The sequence below is a fragment of the Cydia strobilella genome, chromosome 12 (assembly GCF_947568885.1).
Source record: "Cydia strobilella chromosome 12, ilCydStro3.1, whole genome shotgun sequence".
NCBI classification, from domain to species: Eukaryota; Metazoa; Arthropoda; class Insecta; order Lepidoptera; family Tortricidae; genus Cydia; species Cydia strobilella.
In genome coordinates, this window is record NC_086052.1 from 4728956 (window position 1) to 4746734 (window position 17779).

At 41.9% G+C, this 17779-nt stretch overlaps 1 protein-coding gene across 1 annotated transcript; it reads right to left on the reverse strand.

Moving 5' to 3' along the window:
- Positions 1-164: 164 nt before the first annotated feature.
- LOC134745963 (translocation protein SEC62) lies at positions 165-17411 on the reverse strand. The gene is made up of 8 exons (XM_063680112.1): positions 17252-17411; positions 10999-11125; positions 7155-7288; positions 6099-6209; positions 4956-5173; positions 3297-3483; positions 2859-3019; positions 165-436 (listed from the first exon to the last, which is right to left on the reverse strand). Exons 1-8 carry the CDS (start codon positions 17285-17287, stop codon positions 310-312), a joined length of 1101 nt encoding a protein of 366 aa, XP_063536182.1. The 5' UTR covers positions 17288-17411; the 3' UTR covers positions 165-309.
- Positions 17412-17779: the final 368 nt, after the last annotated feature.

A 17779-nucleotide genomic window follows, 5' to 3' on the forward strand; every position in this document is an offset into this window, starting at 1 on the left:
TCACTTTTATGATATCCCCTGAGCGTCTGCAAGACGATTAAACGATTTTTGCCCTCAAAGTGGTTCACCGCCAATGTCCCCGATTGTACATATTTTCCTTTGAACGCTAAGCCTATCGTGCGCGACGGATCTGAAATGTATGGGAAGCTCCGCGGATCCGGATCCGGATTACAAACTAGTTGGAATGCACGAGGGTTTGGGCTGTAGCCGCACGCGTAAGTTGCCATCTTCAGCGGTCAAAGGATCTACATGTCTTCCTACCAATGAACAACCCTTTGTTTCTAATACAGTCTAAAGTTACGTGCCTTGTTACTGTTCCTCCTTATCATCGAGGTCCTTAGGGTCTACCATCTCGAAGTCGCGGTCGGTCGACGATCGCTGGCTGTTCTCGCTTTCAGACTCTGACTGCTTCTCGCCCGGCGAGGGTGCCTCCTCTCTGAAAACAAGTGAAAATCAATATTAGTGAGAAAGTCAGGGCAAAATATTGTTTTAAACTCACGATGGTCCATAATGACAGCCCATTATATAACTTTATTAACGTATTACGTAAATAATTCCAAACAAACTGTATTTTTGTGTTTATCAGGTTATATTCTAAAATAATATTTTCTGGTTATAGAAAATCCCTCCGCGTGAAATATTTTTTATACAGCTATTATTTCTGCAGCTTAATACTCTGTACAATACGGCATTTTAAATTTAATAAACAATATTTTGTTACATAAACATACGTGTGTCACACGAACGTCATTCAAGTATGTATTTAATAAAGCTACTCATCATAGTCTGTGCATAAAGTGAGTCGACCACGACAATATGTACAATAGACGGGAACGCCCACTTGCAATCTCCATCCTACTCCAAGAAACATTAGGTCTTACTACACTCGTCTGAGTAAAATGAGCTAACTTAAGGTTTTAAGGCACTTTCCCTCCAGGGCCCATAACTTTATTCCACACTGTCGGCGCGCTGGCCGGGCAGCAGCGGCGACTTGTCCTCCTCGTCGTCCGAGAGCTTGTCTGTTTTCTGTATAGTGTACATACTTGGTGTGAGTGGGCTCCCCCGCTGTCGCCGGCGCGTCGTCGGCTCGCTGGCCGGGCAGCAGCGGCGACTTGTCCTCCTCGTCTTCCGAGAGCTTGTCTGTCTACTGTATAGTGTACATACTTGGTGTGAGTGGGCTCCCCCCCTGTCGCCGGCGCGTCGTCGGCGCGCTGGCCGGGCAGCAGCGGCGACTTGTCCTCCTCGTCTTCCGAGAGCTTGTCTGTCTACTGTATAGTGTACATACTTGGTGTGAGTGGGTTCCCCCGCTGTCGCCGGCGCGTCGTCGGCGCGCTGGCCGGGCAGCAGCGGCGACTTGTCCTCCTCGTCTTCCGAGAGCTTGTCTGTCTACTGTATAGTGTACATACTTGGTGTGAGTGGGCTCCCCCCCTGTCGCCGGCGCGTCGTCGGCGCGCTGGCCGGGCAGCAGCGGCGACTTGTCCTCCTCGTCTTCCGAGAGCTTGTCTGTCTACTGTATAGTGTACATACTTGGTGTGAGTGGGTTCCCCCGCTGTCGCCGGCGCGTCGTCGGCGCGCTGGCCGGGCAGCAGCGGCGACTTGTCCTCCTCGTCGTCCGAGAGCTTGTCTGTCTACTGTATAGTGTACATACTTGGTGTGAGTGGGCTCCCCCCCTGTCGCCGGCGCGTCGTCGGCGCGCTGGCCGGGCAGCAGCGGCGACTTGTCCTCCTCGTCTTCCGAGAGCTTGTCTGTCTACTGTATAGTGTACATACTTGGTGTGAGTGGGTTCCCCCGCTGTCGCCGGCGCGTCGTCGGCGCGCTGGCCGGGCAGCAGCGGCGACTTGTCCTCCTCGTCTTCCGAGAGCTTGTCTGTCTACTGTATAGTGTACATACTTGGTGTGAGTGGGTTCCCCCCCTGTCGCCGGCGCGTCGTCGGCGCGCTGGCCGGGCAGCAGCGGCGACTTGTCCTCCTCGTCTTCCGAGAGCTTGTCTGTCTACTGTATAGTGTACATACTTGGTGTGAGTGGGTTCCCCCGCTGTCGCCGGCGCGTCGTCGGCGCGCTGGCCGGGCAGCAGCGGCGACTTGTCCTCCTCGTCGTCCGAGAGCTTGTCTGTCTACTGTATAGTGTACATACTTGGTGTGAGTGGGTTCCCCCGCTGTCGCCGGCGCGTCGTCGGCGCGCTGGCCGGGCAGCAGCGGCGACTTGTCCTCCTCGTCTTCCGAGAGCTTGTCTGTCTACTGTATAGTGTACATACTTGGTGTGAGTGGGTTCCCCCGCTGTCGCCGGCGCGTCGTCGGCGCGCTGGCCGGGCAGCAGCGGCGACTTGTCCTCCTCGTCTTCCGAGAGCTTGTCTGTCTACTGTATAGTGTACATACTTGGTGTGAGTGGGTTCCCCCGCTGTCGCCGGCGCGTCGTCGGCGCGCTGGCCGGGCAGCAGCGGCGACTTGTCCTCCTCGTCTTCCGAGAGCTTGTCTGTCTACTGTATAGTGTACTTACTTGGTGTGAGTGGGTTCCCCCGCTGTCGCCGGCGCGTCGTCGGCGCGCTGGCCGGGCAGCAGCGGCGACTTGTCCTCCTCGTCGTCCGAGAGCTTGTCTGTCTACTGTATAGTGTACATACTTGGTGTGAGTGGGTTCCCCCGCTGTCTCCGGCGCGTCGTCGGCGCGCTGGCCGGGCAGCAGCGGCGACTTGTCCTCCTCGTCGTCCGAGAGCTTGTCTGTCTACTGTATAGTGTACATACTTGGTGTGAGTGGGTTCCCCCGCTGTCTCCGGCGCGTCGTCGGCGCGCTGGCCGGGCAGCAGCGGCGACTTGTCCTCCTCGTCGTCCGAGAGCTTGTCTGTCTACTGTATAGTGTACATACTTGGTGTGAGTGGGTTCCCCCGCTGTCGCCGGCGCGTCGTCGGCGCGCTGGTCGGGCAGCAGCGGCGACTTGTCCTCCTCGTCGTCCGAGAGCTTGTCTTTCTTGCGTTTCTTCTTTTTAGATGACTTGTCACTCTCCGAGCCGGGCCCGCGGTATTCGTACTGAAAAGATACGTTTTTTAAAATGCGTACTAATAAAAAACTAGCTTCCATTCCCAATCTCCTAATTTCCCCATAAAATGAGAAATAAGTTTTGACAAAGTTTTGTACGGAGCACTATGTAATGTAATTTTCTTGACCCCCTCCTAAACGTGTTATGTAATTAATGGATGACCCCTTGCCCTATGACCGTGCGGTCACCGTTTTCAAGCAACATTTGCAACCAAAATCGTCTATTATGGCTGAAACGTACAAATTTAGACAGTGTCCAGGAACTCACCTTATACAGCGGCCAGAAGGAGGCGAAGAACCCCACGTCTTCGGTCAGGTTGGGCAGCAGCCAGAGATGGTGCCGCGACAACGTTAGCAGCCACACCAGACAGAACACCACCACGCGGAGTACGGCCAGAGCGATGATAAGCACCAGGAACGCGGCGGCCGCGATCGATAAGTAGTATACACCTTTTCTGAAATACCGAAAACAACATGAATAGGCTAGGTGACACATTTTTATTAATGGTATCAATCGATCAGGTTTATTTTTAGGATCAAATGTCTATATGGTACCCATTGCATTAAAGCAATACGCAATACAAAAGTCAGAAATGATAGTCAAAGCCCGACAATCGTACTTCACTCGCGAAACGCTTATAACAAAACGATAAGTGAACGTGACGTCAAGCTCAAGTTCACTGAGAGCATTTTGAATATATGGACAAAATAAGAAAATTGCATTTTGTCGATGAAATATTGCGTTTATGTATATAGTTGCTGTACAATATTTTTTCGGATAAAATGTAAGAAATCGAATGGTACCCTTACTTTTTTCCTTTTTGGAAGTTGAAAAGTTACTTAAATTTTGAAACTTTCAAGTCCTGTATTTTTGTATTATTTCTATATATTATTTTAATATCTACATCATTGTGATAAATTGCTCATTTGCTTGCTTGCATGCCGGACGGAATGCTGGCATCACATTAACAACCCTTGAGAGTGTCGAAATTTACGTTTTTTGTGGCATATCTTATTTTTTTATTAACTTGGAAGTTTGTATTAGGTATTTTCACAGCTTCAAGGGACTGTAGACCTGGGTATATGGTTTTAATTTCAACTCGATACCTCCACGCGTTCCCGAGATAAAGGGTCTTGATAGACAGACGGAAGGACAACAAAGTGATCCTATAAGGGTACCGTTTTTTCCTTTTAAAATTAAATTAAATTAAAGTATATTTCGAGCTCATGAGTCATGGCTCATAAAATGTTAGTACTTATAATAAAACTTATGTATAATTATGTTAAATATGTTAGTATAAAACAATAAATATCTTAACTAAATTTACAGTTGCTATAAATAAATAAATAAAATTCGTTTATTTTCAGACAACTCATAGGTCCTTAGCATTGTTAGTAAGTTCTTAACTAAAAATTAAAACTAAAATTATTAATACTAAATACTAAAAAAAAAAAAAAAACTAAGATACTACAACTAAAATGAGTTAGTATTACTTAATAACATTTTAATTTGGACAATTCTAAAATTCAAAATTAAAATTAGCATTGCAAAATTAGGTACGTCAGACATAGGTAAAAAATACACTGTTACTGGGCTTACACGGCTATACACTGTTACTGGGCTTGTGAAATCCACAACAGTGCATTATGTACGGACAATCCATTCTATCCGCAATCATAGACAGGATGGTGTTGGGGCTACTAGCGATGCTGCTGTAAAACAGGTTACGCGCGCCTACGCGAACATTTGTGAGGCGCTGCAGAAGCGCGGCAGCCCCATCAACACCCGGAACGCATTATTATATTGAACTTGAAGGGCCCTGTACGACGCTTTTGAGGTACGGAACCCTAAAAAGTATTTAAAAGTATTGATTGAAAAGATTCTATTTCTCCTTCTGGAAGGAGAGATCAATATTAAATATCTCACCTGACAGTAGCAGGCCATAGCGGGAACATGCAGACGCCGATGGTCCCGAACACGACCAACGCCCCGCACACCCAGTAGTACCACGGCATGGGGTCGTATATCCACACGTAGGCGTCCAGGGTGTCCAGGAAAACTTGCTCCATGTGCATTTCTAGCCGGATCTTGCGTTTCTTCTTCTCTTTCTCTTTGTTGTCCTTGTCCTTGCCGTCTTTTGTGTCCTACAGGACAGATTAATAGATGAAAAATAAAACTTTTTTCATTCATTTCCTTCTTGCGACATCTCTTGTTCCTTGGAAGAACTTAAAATGACTAATGACAGAGCTAATCACAGCACGTTATTATTGGGCTACTACCAAATACTCGTACCTTTACATGGCGTCGATTCACAGTGCACTACGAGCGTAGCTTAGCGGTGAACGAGTTAATTAGAACTGCATAATAAATGCGTCACAAGAGTATTTACTAGAACTATAGAAATATAGAAGATAATGGATAATAATGAACTATAAAAAGACAATAGGTCATAAAAATATTGTTTCTGTAATATTATCAGTCATAATATTACAGATACAAAAAATGCATTATTTTGTAGGATTCCGTACCCAAAGGATAAAAACGGGACCCTATTACTAAGACTCCGCTGTCCGTCTGTCTGTCACCAGGCTCTCTCATCTCATGACACTTGAAATTTTAACAGATGATGTATTTCTGTTTCCGCTATAACAACAAATACTAAAAACAGAATAAAATAAATATTTAAGTGGGGCTCCCATACAACAGCCTGGTGACAGACAGCCAGACGGAAAGACAGACAGACGGACAGAGGAGTCTTAGTAATAGGGTCCCGTTTTTATCCTTGGGGTATGGAACCCTAAAAAAACGCATCGAAATCGGTCCATCCGTTGGAGAGTAGGATGCCAGAGACAGACAGACAGACATTGGCGTCAAACATATAACGTGGGGTGTTATATGTTTTTGCTCGGAGGGTTAAAAATTTATCGATCGAAATTTTGGCCAGCTAGTACATAGGGGAGGGAGGGGGTTAAAAACTGGCAAAAATCGTCTTACATAACATATGAATAGCGCCTTATGAGTACGTATATAACCTATGGCTATAGTTATAATATTATTAGTTATTCTTACCTTTCCCTCACTCGCGCTGACCTGACTCTTCTCGTCCTTCTCATCGCCACTCTTGTTTTTATCTGCATCCTTCTTCTTCTTTCCTTTTAACTCCTGTTCGCTCACTGGTACCTGAAATGATTTTTTTTTAAATATCAGGCAACGAAGCCACATAAAGAAAGCTCATAAAATTAACATGCATATTGCAAAATATAATGCAAAATTTGAGCACAGAGGGATGGATACGATGTCAGGGCACAGAATAATTAATAGTACTAGCGTACAGAAAGAAAACTTCCTACAAAACCGAAGTTTGACAGCGATTCAAGGACGAATCATGCTGTCCCTCTCTTATGTATAGTACTATCCCTTTCGGCTGTTTAGGGTTGTCAAAATTCAAGTCATTATTTTATCTGTGGTCGTACACGCAAAGGGACGTCAAGATGTGCCAACCCTAATAATTGCTCGGAGCAATGCTGAGCCGAACGGAGCCGAGAATGCCCGAAAGGAGGAGTTTCGCACCCCTGGTCAGGGAGACAAAAAAACCTCACGAAAGCTCTACAATATTTTACGCCCACTGCTGAGAATCAGCCATATTTAACAAATACAGTTGAACAGGTCATTAACTTATTTTTTTTTCATAAGATTTCATTGCTTCGGAGTATTTTGTTCGTGATAGTAGACACTGAGTACGACCTGACAAGATTTTATTTTACTGACAAGGAGACTAATATTACAAAGAATACGAACTTTCTCAGCCCTGTGGAAGAGTTTGTGCCACAGCATCTGGTACAAGTAATCTGTGACCTCGAGCCGCGTTGTAAAGATGGGATTCTTGCCTGTCACCCATTTTTACGACAGATTGGTTCAGAGTTAGACAGATAGACAGACATAAGTATCTTACCTTCTTAGCCCTGTGGAAGAGTTTGTGCAGCAGCATATGGTGCAAGTAATCTGTGACCTCGAGCCGCGTTATGAAGATGGGATACTTGCCTGTCACCCATTTTTACGACAGATTGGTTCAGCGGTTTAAGCGTGAAGTGTTAACAGACAGACAGACAGACAGAAGTATCTTACCTTCTTAGCCCTGTGGAAGAGTTTGTGCAGCAGCATCTGATGCAAGTAATCTGTGACCTCGAGCCGGGTTGTGAAGATGGGATTCTTTCCTGTCGCCCATTTTGATGTCAGGAGCGCGTCCACGGCTTTCACTCCTAGAAACATAATTGCGTTATTAGTATAAAATGTTACGTCTTATGGGGCCCACTGATTACCAGTCCACCGGACGATATCAGCCTGTCAGTTAGAAGAAAACGTTGACAGTTCCGAACAACTGACATGCTGATATCGTCCGGCAAACTGGTAATCAGTGGGCCCTTATCGGTGTAGTTTCATGCTTAGTTTTTAGAGTTCCGTACCCAAAGGGTAAAAACGGGACCCTATTACTAACACTCCGCTGTCCGTCCGTCTGTCTGTCACGGGGCTGTGTTGAAATTTTCACAGATGATGTATTTCTGTTGCCGCTATAACAACAAGTAAAAACAGAATAAAAGAAATATTTAAGTGGGGCTCCCATACAACAAACGTGATTTTTTTGCCGTTTTTTGCGTAATGGTACGGAACCCTTCGTGCGCGAGTCCGACTCGCACTCGGCCGGTTTTTTGTTAAAATATTATAACAAGAAATGAAATATGAAAATGACACCCATTTTCAGTGTTATACCTACATCAAAATGTGTCCGAAATGTCCGAATTGACAGTTATTCAAATAAGTTGTGACCGTTTAATTTAACACATTTGACGTCACGGTGCACAATGATCACATTAAACTTCCTACTTCTTTCATTAAACAATTTAAAAACTAGAGCAAATCCGAGCTCTCCACATAAAGAATTGTAACAGAGGCGCGTGTTATTAAACATTAGCTCCGACAATGGATAAGATGTGTCCAATCGATTCGAGCTATGCCTATGCCTATAGGCATAATAAAAGATAAATGGCTGTAACATACAGGCAGACCGACAGACGGACATGTATGGCGAAATTATAAGGGTTCCGCTTTCGCCATTTTGGGTACGGAACTCTAAAAAGTGGACCACAAGATTTTGATGGTCAGATGACCTAAAAATAATTGGTGGAGGTAATTGCAAACAGCAAGGGATAGAAGTAAAAGGTTTACGTCAAAGGAAGAGTTGAAGTTGTAGAAACATAATTACTGCATTTAACCTAATTATTTGTAAACTTCAATAATAAAGGCTATTATGTTTAGGGTTCCGTACCTAAAAGGGTAAAAACGGGACCCTATTACTAAGACTTCACTGTCCGTCTGTCTGTCTGTCACCAGGCTGTATCTCATGAACCGTGATAGCTAGACAGTTGAAATTTTCACAGATGATGTATTTCCGTTGCCGCTATAACAACAAATACTAAAAACAGAATAAAATAAATATTTAAGTGGGGCTCTCATACAACAATCGTGATATTTTTTGCCGTTTTTTGCGTAATGGTACGGAACCCTTCGTGCGCGAGTCCGACTCGCACTTGGCCGGTTTTATTATTTATTATCGATACTCGAATCGGGTTAATCGACACGCATTCGTTGAAACGCAGATTCATTAAAGGACTATTATAAATATACAATGTGGAACTGTAATAAGCCGGTAGGTATTACATTTTCTCTAGTTTTAACAAATTTCATTATAGTAAATCTCAAATTTAAAAATGCATTATCAGTCTCGGATAACATGATGAACATTAGTCATCACAAATCTAGTGCGTATGGTAAATCTTTTGCGGTACGAGCGGTTCAGCTTTGGAATGAGTTGTCTCCCTCCTTAAGGAAATCGCGGTCCGTTGCATCGCTTAAGGGGCAGTTAAGGAAACTGTGGCTATCGGACCAGAATTAACTGTTTGTGACTATGGATGTATATTTATTATATAAAACGTAGGTATTATATATATTTGTTATACTGTTACTTCAAATTTTTATCTTATTTTATTTATTTTCGCCCTCTTTTATAAATTTATTGACTTTCCTCTAGTCTATTGTACGCAGTGCTATATTTGTCTGCCGTTCTTCATCAATTCTCATCTACTCAAAGGTTAACTGGAAGAAATCCCTTAAAGGGATAAGTTCGCCTTTGTACTGCCTCTTTCTGTGCCATATATATGTTCTATGTCTTTGTACAATAAAGAGTTTATACATACATACATTAGTTTAATTAAATTATTAAGAAAGCAAAAAATAAAGCACTGTATTCAATCAAACATACGAATGAGTCCAGCATATAATCGTCAGATCAAAAAACATCAAGACAAGTGAAAGACACTTCCCGTCTTTAGTAACAAAAAATAGATTGAGAAATTTACGAATGAAACGAGTCGTGTTTCTATATCGGGAGTCGTAAGCGTATGCATTTCCTATTTTCGGATTAGCTACTTAGTTTAAAAAAAAAGATCGTGACATAGTTTAACATGACACGCATGAATAGAATAGAATAGAAGAGATTTATTCAGAAAACGCTTAAATTTAGGTATTACATAGACAACAGAACAATTTATTATTAATAAGCGTCACTGAAAGGGTCTCTACTCAGCTTAATGTCAAGATACCAGTTACGGATCTCGACGCTGGTCTTCCGTGGAAGCCCTTCCGAGAGAGCGCACGCTACAGTACAGTACAGTACAGTACACGCTAAAGTAAATAATATTTTATATTTTATTTTATATCAGTGCAAAGCTTCAAGTAAATTTAATAAGACATAATAATTACTATTCAATTAAAAACTATAATAACAGATTACGGTACCTAAACAGTCATTAATCGAAAGGTGAAATAAAGATAAAAGGTGAGTAAAGATGAGGCAACGATTGTAAAGAAAATTTAAAGAAAATCTATCAAACGATAAATGATTAAGTAGGTACGAAAACGTCGTCAAGGTTTTAGGTTTCTGAACTGTAATTGCCTTTAAATAAGTTTTGAATCTTATTAAACAACTTGATCGCTGTGTGCTGTGTGTTAATCCATCTACCTTATCTATTCAGTTTAAATGTTACAAATAAACTGCCTTTGCAGCACACATGTGCAGGTGATTCATACTATCTTAGTACGTATTACGCGTCGTAGTATCGTAGTATTGCGGAGGTGGTGGGTTCAAGTCCTGCCGGAAGCGTAACTTATTCCATTTTTCCCTTCAATATAAAATTATCGTAGTACGACATTCGGGTCTCTAAATTTGGTCAACATCTTATTATGCATGAATAAGCATGCGAAAAACGATAACAAACCATTCTAATAATAAAAAATACTTTCTTGATTCAAAATGCCATAAAATCTTTTAAAAATTTGGGAATGGAGTCGAAATTACAATATTTCCTGAATAGCAAGTGTAGTACTTTACGAAAACTTTAAAGAATATGAATAAAAAATATTGACTATGGCATTCTCTGGACTCTTCAAATTTGTCGGGTTCTCATGTTCCACGGTGTATGACAATTGAACATGTTAACATACCAGTGAAGTACTCCACATGATGGTTCAGGAACTTGCGTTTTCTTGGTGGGCACGTTAGCCTTCAGCCACTTGGCCACGGAGTACTCCTCGCACGTCGGCTTCTGACTCGTGAGGTCCTGTATGAACACAGTAACATACCAGTGAAGTACTCCACATGATGGTTCAGGAACTTGGTCTTCTTGGTGGGCACGTTGGCCTTCAGCCACTTGGCCACGGAGTACTCCTCGCACGTCGGCTTCTGACTCGTGAGGTCCTGTATGAACACAGTAACATACCAGTGAAGTACTCCACATGATGGTTCAGGAACTTGGTTTTCTTGGTGGGCACGTTAGCCTTCAGCCACTTGGCCACGGAGTACTCCTCGCACGTCGGCTTCTGACTCGTGAGGTCCTGTATGAACACAGTAACATACCAGTGAAGTACTCCACATGATGGTTCAGGAACTTGGTCTTCTTGGTGGGCACATTGGCCTTTAGCCACTTGGCCACGGAGTACTCCTCGCGCGTCGGCTTTTCTGACTCGGGAGGCTCCCCGTATTCCTGGAATTAGATGTTTGTTTTATAGAGAAAAAAGTGCTGAGCCCGCAGAACCTGGGCATGGGCATCTGACCTATATTGTAATATTAATGTTCACTAGTTAACATTAATATAAGTATTTATTACATTAAACAAATGCGTCAAGGTTACTTTATCTACCGTGACATAAATAATAAAATTACAATCGTAGTCACACGCATAATGACATGTTTATTGATTAATGGTGTTATTCATAAACGCGATACAAGCCTCAATTAGCTTTATCGTTTGTCTTAAGGGAATAGTGGACGACCGCTTCTCCGTACAAATGTAGTCCCCATTTTCCTCCCTGGATATTGACTATATATAAATATAGTAGCAACAGTATTACCTAAGCAAAATTCCTTGATAAGCGTTGGAGTAGCGTAACGCTACGTCTTACGTAAGCGAACACTCGCGAACGCGAAGCGGCGCGGCGGGCCCACGGCGTTCGCGTTCGCAACGAGATCGCCCACGTAGGACACTTCTATAGGTATCAAAGGATTGATTCACCACGCGCCGAATTGCTGCGCTTCGCGTTCGCGTGTTGTTCGCCTACGTAGTACGCTGCGTAAGTTATGCTAAAGTGTGATGAAATGAAGTGCTTCGTGTTTCATAGATATTAGCCACTTTCAAAATTACCCCGATTTCGAAGTTATCCCAATGCATCTTATGCACTAGTATAAATAAAAAAACCGGCCAAGTGCGAGTCGGACTCGCGCACGAAGGGTTCCGTGTTATTTGTTGTTATAGCGGCAACAGAAATACATCATCTGTGAAAATTTCAACTGATATCACGGTTCATGAGATGACAGACGTCGGAGCCTGCCGGAGACAAACAGATAGACAGCGAAGTCTTAGTAATAGGGTCCCGTTTTTACCCTTTGGGTACGGAACCCTAAAAAGAAGAATGTTCAGACAGCAAAGGAAAATCTTGGCCAACTACATAATCTCCTCTAAATATAATTCGAGAACTTTCTACGTAAAAAAGAAATACATTCTCGTTATTCTTTTGCGTTAACATTAACATCCAAATCGAACAGATAAAACTAACCAATATTAAAGCATAGTTAACTGTCACAAACTTACTAAGTTCTATTCTGCACGTCATTAAAACCTAATACCCATTGAGTCAACACAATACATGTAAAGTTTAATATTCTACGTTCAAGTTGAACTAAACGCGTATATACCTCAAACAAAAAACCCACAAGTAAAATTAAGTCATAACTTTATGCATATAGAGTTCAATTTTAGTTATAGCTCGGGTATTCCACTTGCCTACTTGATAGTTGGATAAGCATACTAATGAAACGGTTCAGGTGTGTATCAAGATCATTGTCATGGCCAGGCATTTTACAGTTACGAGTTTGTTACTGGTTTCACAGTTACGAGTTTGCTAATGGTGTAATTAATAAATAAAACGGCGGTCTAGCTATCACGGTTCATGATATACAGCCTGGTGACAGACAGACAGACGGACCATTCCCACCACCTCCTCAAGGTCTTTCTTGGCTCACGCCGTACAGACCGAATCGCGGGAGCCGTGCCGAGTACTTGCCGATTACAATGCCGGACAGACGGACAGTGGAGTCTTAGTAATAGGGTCCCGTTTTAACCCTTTCGGTACACAAACTAAACTCAGGGGTATTAAACACTTCAAGCTTTCCACTCGTAACACAGGGGTGGTAAACATTTATAAAAATATAAAATAAAGCCGGACACTCACATACCACCGTTTAACCATCGCGACCTTTCACGACCGCTCTCAAGCGCGTTAACTGTGATACTAGTCTAGAGTAGCTGGTGAAAGTACGGAAAGTGGGACATTTAGCCGCTAAGATATGTAGGCGCTTTAAAATGGCGCATAGCGGTCCTGATTAGGGAATGAAAACCGGTTTTTATTTGTATGAAATTTAGGTTATTAACCGGTTTTTTTATACAATTAAAAACCGGTTTGCATTCCCTAGTCCTGATTTGTCTTTATTTTATTGGATGGTTAGATAAGGAGACATATTAAGTCTCTTTTATGTTTTGTTGATTATCACATTGTTCGATTAGATTAGTGTTAGTAGGAGTTTTTTGAGTCTATATTTAAAGAGCTCGACTGGTTTTTATTTTTACGAGGCTCTGCGCTTAAAAAGTTCAGTCTTTTAAGTAATTCCAAAACGAGTCTTCACATAAAATTCATGAGTTCTGTACACAAATCATACAATAATGGATGTTAATTTAGATAAAAAGTTCATAAGGTCTTTATTAAAAGGATTCAAAAAACAACTCTACTAGGTATATGAAGTACTGATGCGTGACCAGTAGGCCGAGCACATGATTGACGCGCCAGTATCTCGCCGCGAGATAGACTACCCGTCTTTATGAATTAAAGGGGGACGGGTAGTCTATCTCGCGGCGAGATACTCTCGCGCCAATCATGTGCTAGCCCGGCAGTGACCACATGACAAGAAAAGTGCTAGAACTTAAACCGAAACCAAGGCATAAGGAAGATCTGAACCACACGGATGTTAGTCATAAAAACCCGGACAAGTGCGAGTCGGACTCGTCCACCGAAGGTTCCGTACAAATTATTTTTTTAGTATTTGTTGTTATAGCGGCAACAGAAATATAGTTCGTCAAAGGACTGTCTCATTTCAAACATAGACAGAGAGAATCATACTATCTTTGTCTTACATTAGTACTAGCACCCAAAAGAAAAGGATGAGTACAGTTTTTTTTTCTTATTTACTGACAATTTGGTTTGAACAACTATACATCATGTGTGAAAATTTTAACTGTCTAGCTATCACGGTTCATGAGATACAGCTTGGTGACAGACAGACAGACGGACAGTGGAGTCTTAGTAATAGCGTCCCGTTTTTACCCTTTGGGTACGGAACCCTGAAAAGACCATATAAACACCAATACGGACAAAGAGGCGAGAGAATACCACGCTGGAGATTAAAGATTAGAAGAGCCAACCCCAAATGGAGATGGGAATAAGGCCTGAAAAAAATATTACTTTGATGCTTGTTGAATTTGGGTCTCTATAGCATAGTAAACATCGCATGGCTCATCTGCACGATGAGCCTTCATACTGGCCCACTAAGATGGGCCAGCGTGTGGATAGAGCGGTGTAGGATGGCTTATGGCGCGGCGGGATGGCGATGAGATAGCCACGGTGTCGGTTATTCATCCGCACAACAAAGGTTAAGGCCAGCAATGGTGCGTACGCATCTACACGTGGCCGATTCCATAGTGCGTGCTCTCAACCATCGCATGGCCATCTCGCTGGGCCATCCCGTTGAGGAGCCATAACCATCGCATGACCATCACGCTGGTCCAGCGCTGGGCCATCGTGTACAGGAGCCATGATATCAGCCAACCGTGAGTTCTGTGTGCAAGCACCCTTAAAATTGATTGCACTTATGCGCGCGTTACACATATTGGACAAGCTGATTACTCAGATAAGAATCGTTACCTACATTGCATGCGTGATAAATGTTAACTTTGTTAGTAAACATGACACTAACGCACGTGTAACAGATAACTTTAATTAATACATGCATTCTCGTCGCACGGAAGCGAAAAGACGAAAGGAAATTAGAGGAAAAGTTACAACCGGAAACAAATCCATTTTTTATTATTATAGATTATAGTTAACGCTATCTCTACTGAGCTCGTTCACTTACCTGTACTAACAATGGCATTCTGTTAAACAAAAGCCATTATTTCTTTTGTGTGAGCGCGTGGCCTTTGTCCTTGGGCGCGTGGCCATTGTGTGTGAGCCTCGGGCACAAAGGCCACGCGCTCTCACAAAAGAAATAATGGCTTTTGTTTAACAGAATGCCATTGTTAGTACAGGTATATGAACGAGGTCAGTAGAGATAGCGTCAACTATACGCGATAAAGTGTTGCCAGGAGAGTAGCAAGTGGAAATCCGTGGTCTCTGCCTACCCCTCCGGGAAATAGGCGTTATTATATGTATGTATGTATTTTATTTAATAAATAAAAACATTGTTACGTAACGCCTTGTTCCAAGCCCCCCTTCCGCCCCTGTAACGCATCGTAACGTCTTACAAAACCACCCTCCCCCCAAATTGCGTTACGTAATATCCACCACCCACACAAAATTCCTTAAACACCATTCACACAAAATTTACTAGCAAGATGAAAGGAACAATCCAGAACTTTTTCAAAATGAAGCAATAACATTTTCCATATTTTTTTAAAGGACCAAAGCATAAAACTAAGAGTATTAGATTTACTTTTGGTAATCTATCAACAGTGCAATACTAAAATATAGTTTGTCAAAGGGCTGTCTCATTTCAAACATAGACAGAGATTATCATACTATCTTTGTCTTACACTAGTACTAGCACCCAAAAGAAAAGTATGACTAGTTTTTTTTTGTTCTTATTTACTGCCAATTTGGTTTTACCAACTATATATTGTACTATCAACCCTTGAACCATGACATGACAGGCAATCAAGTGACACCCTAAGATAGGTAATTATTTGTTTTTAGGTTTTCCCAACCAAAGAATACCGAACATTCTCCTCACGTGTGAAAGTCAAAAACCGACATTGGCAAATTCACCCTGTGCAAAATTGCCGGGAGTAAAAGCCAGATAGGAAAAAAAAAGATAGATACTTCTTATGTACTGCATTTTAAAAGAAATGCAATAAATATTTTCTGAAGAGTATGTAACAGGAAAATTGACAATTGTGTGTTTAATAATGAAATATAACTTAATTTTACACCACACAGAGTGACAGAGTTTAGAGTGAGTTAAGAGAAAATCAATGTAGATAAATACAATACTTTTCCCAAAAAAATAAACCCCCTTATTCATAAAACTTTACAAGCCTCCGTTAGTTAATTTATGTTTTATCGCTACCTTAAAGATACAAGTATAAAACAGATTAAGAGAAAAAAATAATAACTAAGGGCGGCCAATGGATGCAATATGGACACGAAAGACGGATAAGACTTTTATTAAATTTCCAGTATTATTTATTTATAAAAATATATGCATTTTTTGTTATATATCACTAAATTCCAAATAATAGTAAAGTATCAATTCACGAATATGCACCTCTTACATCTATAGATGTAGAGAGGATATTTTTCCTATATTCTATTTATAGTAAACTATAAAAGGAATAGCATATTTAGGTAGTATTGAAAACCAGCAAATGTGCGAGTGGGACTGGCGCACGAAGGGTTCCGTACCCTTACGCAAAAAACGGCAAAAAATCACGTTTGTTGTATGGGAGCCCCACTTAAATATTTTATTTATTCTGCTTTTAGTATTTGTTGTTATAGCGGCAACAGAAATACATCACGGTTCATGAGATACAGCCTGGTGACAGACAGCGGAGTCTTAGTAATAGGGTCCCATTTTTACCCTTTGGGTACGGAACCCTAAAAAAAGATTGTTTTTTATTGCAATTATGTTATCTTCTTTTAAATAAATTGTAGTCATATCCATATTACGTATATCGTTCGACATTACTTTAACGTATTTTGGATCCGTCAGCTGCCCATTAGTGTTTATGAATAGTTCTTACAGTTCTTTGCTGCAAAGTGGTGTTCTAGATACAGAAAACAAAACACAGTGCAGTCAAACCGTGAGGAAATGTAAACAAACATATCTAACCTTCTTTCGCTGGAATGGAACAAAACATGGTATCATTAATTTAAACATGCATGAAATTGCTACATCCTACCATAAAAATCAAATAAAAACTTTAAATTTCTTGTCTAAACATACTTAAATAAATGTGATCTTTTATGAGAAAGCTTCAAGATAATAATAGACTCACAATTAGTTTTATATGGGCTTTAAACTAAAGCAACACAATGAAATGACGGAGATTATAAATAACATGGTTTCTACTGGAGTGCAGTGAGCGTGAAATATACGCGTCATTGAATGACACGCACGTGGATAATATGCGACGCAAAAGCCTAAATTTAACGGAGATTCTCGAGCCGTTGGGATAACAAGGAGAATCTTCTGGCACCGGGAAATCACACGTAATTACACAAAAACGTAGGCAAATCACCACAGAATACTTCAACTCTGTACGGACATAATAATGTTGAAATCTTACCTCTTTACGTTTTTTGGTTTTTCTTTTGTCTGCCATGGTAAATTAAATTTGTCAACGTTGCAATGCGTGTCAATATGTGGAAATGATGCTTATTTCGGTTTTCTTTATCGTACTGACGGCGAACGATTGTTTGACAGTTCCTCGACAGATCGACGAAACCACGGCACAGCAACCAACATTGAAGTTTAAAAACTAGTGTTGCTCAGTGGTACTGATATTTTGTGAAGAAACTATCAGCAAAATAAGAGATTTAGGCCCCATTCGCACGAGAGCTTAAAAAGCGTTGCGTGAGGGACGCACCCATAAGTATTTCCATGTTTTCATCATGTTTTTCACTAGACCATCCATGAAAAACATGGAAATATGGGACACTTGGCAACACTGGCGCACGTGTGCGGCAGTCTGTAAGGAGGATCGCACCGTTTTGACGGTTCGGTGCGATAGTGTGGAAGCCCACGCCAGTACTACCTATTCCTAGAACTGCTCCAAGGTCGCGGTGCGGTGCGATGGTGTGTTACGCTTTTATGT